Here is a 2,786-nt window from a genome sequence, read left to right as displayed (position 1 = left end):
TTCTCACCTTTTGATGCCTCAGTTTCCATATTGTAAGAAGAGACCTACTACTTTTACAATTTCTTTGTGACCCAATAGGTTAAAATCTCTGAAATTAGTGATCTAACAAACATTCAGCAGTTACAATAGAGGATATGTGTGTGTGTGTGTGTGTGTTATTTTGGTTTGAAGTAAATGACCACCTCGAATGGATAAAAATGTACTGAGGAGTGGCCCTCGGGGTAAAAATACATCCTCAGACGAGACTGTGCCACGGATTGGACGCACAGGAGCGCTGTGCTGTGCGAGGGGGAGCAGTGTCTGGAGGGCAGCGGTGGGCCCCGCGAGATGACCTGTGACACAGTCAGCGTGTCCTAAGCTGGTCAAGCTCATTGGAATAGCTGCGTTCCCAGCATAGACTCCCCTGCCCGCCCGGAGCCTTGTTGTTTAAAAGGCATTGCTGGCATCATGTGTTCAGGTAACTGGATAATTGATGGAAACTCACCTTATAGACGTGTCCTTGGCTCAAGACAAGGCCCAGGCGACACAAAACAAACACGGTTCCCAGTAAAAGTGAGAGACTCTATACTAATGGCCATTTACTACCGAGTCCTCTCATGATCCACAGACAGGAGTGACCTGCACATACCGGGTGTGAAGTGAATGTTTCCTGCGTGAGTCACAGACGCGATGGCATTCCCGGGCCCTTCTGACGGATATAAAGCTTCCAGGGGAGGAGGCGACATTCACACTCAGAAACGTCCCTCTTCGCCTCAACCCATCCTTCACCCTCCGCCAGCATGTGCTGCAACTACTACGGGAACTCCTACGGGGGCTGTGGCTACGGCTGTGGCTACGGCTATGGCTCTGGCTATGGCTGTGGATACGGCTCTGGCTATGGATCCAGATATGGCTGTGGCTACGGCTCTGGCTACGGCTGTGGCTACGGCTCTGGCTATGGATCCAGATATGGCTGTGGCTATGGATCTGGCTATGGCTGTGGATATGGATCCAAATATGGCTGTGGATACGGATCTGGCTACGGCTGTGGCTATGGCTCTGGCTACGGCTGTGGCTACGGCTCTGGCTATGGCAGTGGCTGCTGCACCTTCTGACCATCCTGCTACCGACGATGCTATTCCTCTTGCTGCTAGAACATCCTCCTAGAACACTCTGCGCCTCCAACATAATATTGAAAATTAATGCTTTTCCCCGAATGATGCCCCATTCTCCATCTCTACACTCCAGTAAGGATTGGACACCTCCTGTTATTACATAAAAGTCTTGTTGTTATTGAGGAAGTTTGAATGCATCCATTATGCACCCCAAAGACAGAAGATTTGATTATGATTATGTTCAAAATGTCAATTTTTGGTTTTTCTATTCTCTAGTGTCTATTCAATGTATTATCCATGGGAATAAGTACACTGTAGTTTGAAAAAATTACAGTTTTCAATAAACGAATGGCATTTGTTCCTGCAAGTATTTGTGTCTCTGTGGCTGGAGTCATCGCTGAGATTAGCATTTGCGTCCCGTCCGCCATGTTAGGCAGCCACTGTTCAGCTCCTCCTTGGGTCTGTTTACTCCTCCATCTACCAATGTGCCCCTTCTCTCACCCATGCCGCCTGGTGGTTTACTTTGGGGTTGTAATAAATCTTGATATTAAGTAATGTGACTATGCTGATACTCCTTTTCAAAGTTATTTTGGCTACTTTAGTTGTTTTTGGTATCCATATAAACATTAAAAGTAGCTTGTCAATATCCATAAATATATTGTGCTGAGATTTCAATTGGGACTGAGCTGAATATAGATCAATTTGGGTAGGATAGACATCTTAAAAATATTGAGTTTTCCAATCCATGAACATGGTATATCTCCTCATATATGTATGTCTTCTTTAATTTCTGTGATGTGCTTTAATGCAATGTTGAATAAGAATGATTATTTTTGTATTCAAAGAGGGCATATTCTAGTGGGGAAGTAAGACAAAAGTTTAAGTAGCTATCCAACATATAAATAAGTAAATAAAGTAAATAACAATTACACTTTTATAATAACTGATAAACAGTTACTTGCTATGAAAAATTAAGTAGCCCACCGAAGCTGCAAGAAGAAATATAAAATCTTAATGGGACTATATCTATTAAGGAAATTGAGTCAATAATAATATTCCAAAACAGAAAGCATCAAACCAGAATGAATTCAGTGGTAAATTCTACAAAAAACTTAAGAAATAAGTTATACCAATGTCCCACAAATACCTCCAGGAGATAGAATAAAGGAATATTTACTAACTCATTTTATGAGGTCATCATTACCTTAATACCAACAACAGGTAAAGACACTGCAAGAAACAAAACCACCACAGACCAATATCTTAAATAAACGTAGATGTAGAAACTCTCAACAAAATATTATGAATTTGAATCCCACAATAGATAAAATGAATTATACGTCATAACCAAGTGGGATTTGTGCCAATTATGCAAGGTTGGTTCAATCCTCATCAATTGCTTAATGTAGCCCATCATATCAATAGCCGAAAGAAGAAAAATCACACAATTATTTCAATAGAGGCAGAAAAAAGATTTGACGAAATCCAAAACCCATTCATGATGAAAACTTTCAGTAACTTGGAATAGAGAGAATCTCCCTCAATTTGATAAAGAATTTCTACAAAAACCCTGATGCTAACAGCATATTTAGTGGTGAGAAGCCAGAGACATCTCTGCTAAGATAGGAAAAGGCAAGGATGCCCTCCTTATCTATTGCTTTTTCAACATCATTCTGGAAGTCTTTGAGATGC

The 2,786-nt window shown here is 41.5% G+C and overlaps 1 protein-coding gene across 1 annotated transcript; it reads left to right on the top strand.

Annotated features, from left to right (window-relative positions):
* Positions 1–779: 779 nt before the first annotated feature.
* On the top strand, positions 780–1,094 carry LOC308515812 (uncharacterized protein; the record flags this gene model as incomplete). Its single annotated transcript, XM_081086431.1, has 1 exon — positions 780–1,094. One exon carries the CDS (start codon positions 780–782, stop codon positions 1,092–1,094), a length of 315 nt encoding a protein of 104 aa, XP_080942557.1.
* Between the last annotated feature and the right edge of the window lie 1,692 nt (positions 1,095–2,786).

Source organism: Myotis nattereri (genome assembly GCF_964212035.1).
Source record: "Myotis nattereri genome assembly, chromosome: 3".
NCBI lineage: Eukaryota > Metazoa > Chordata > Mammalia > Chiroptera > Vespertilionidae > Myotis > Myotis nattereri.
Note: the sequence above shows the minus strand (reverse complement) of the source record. Positions and strands in the feature narration are given on the sequence as shown.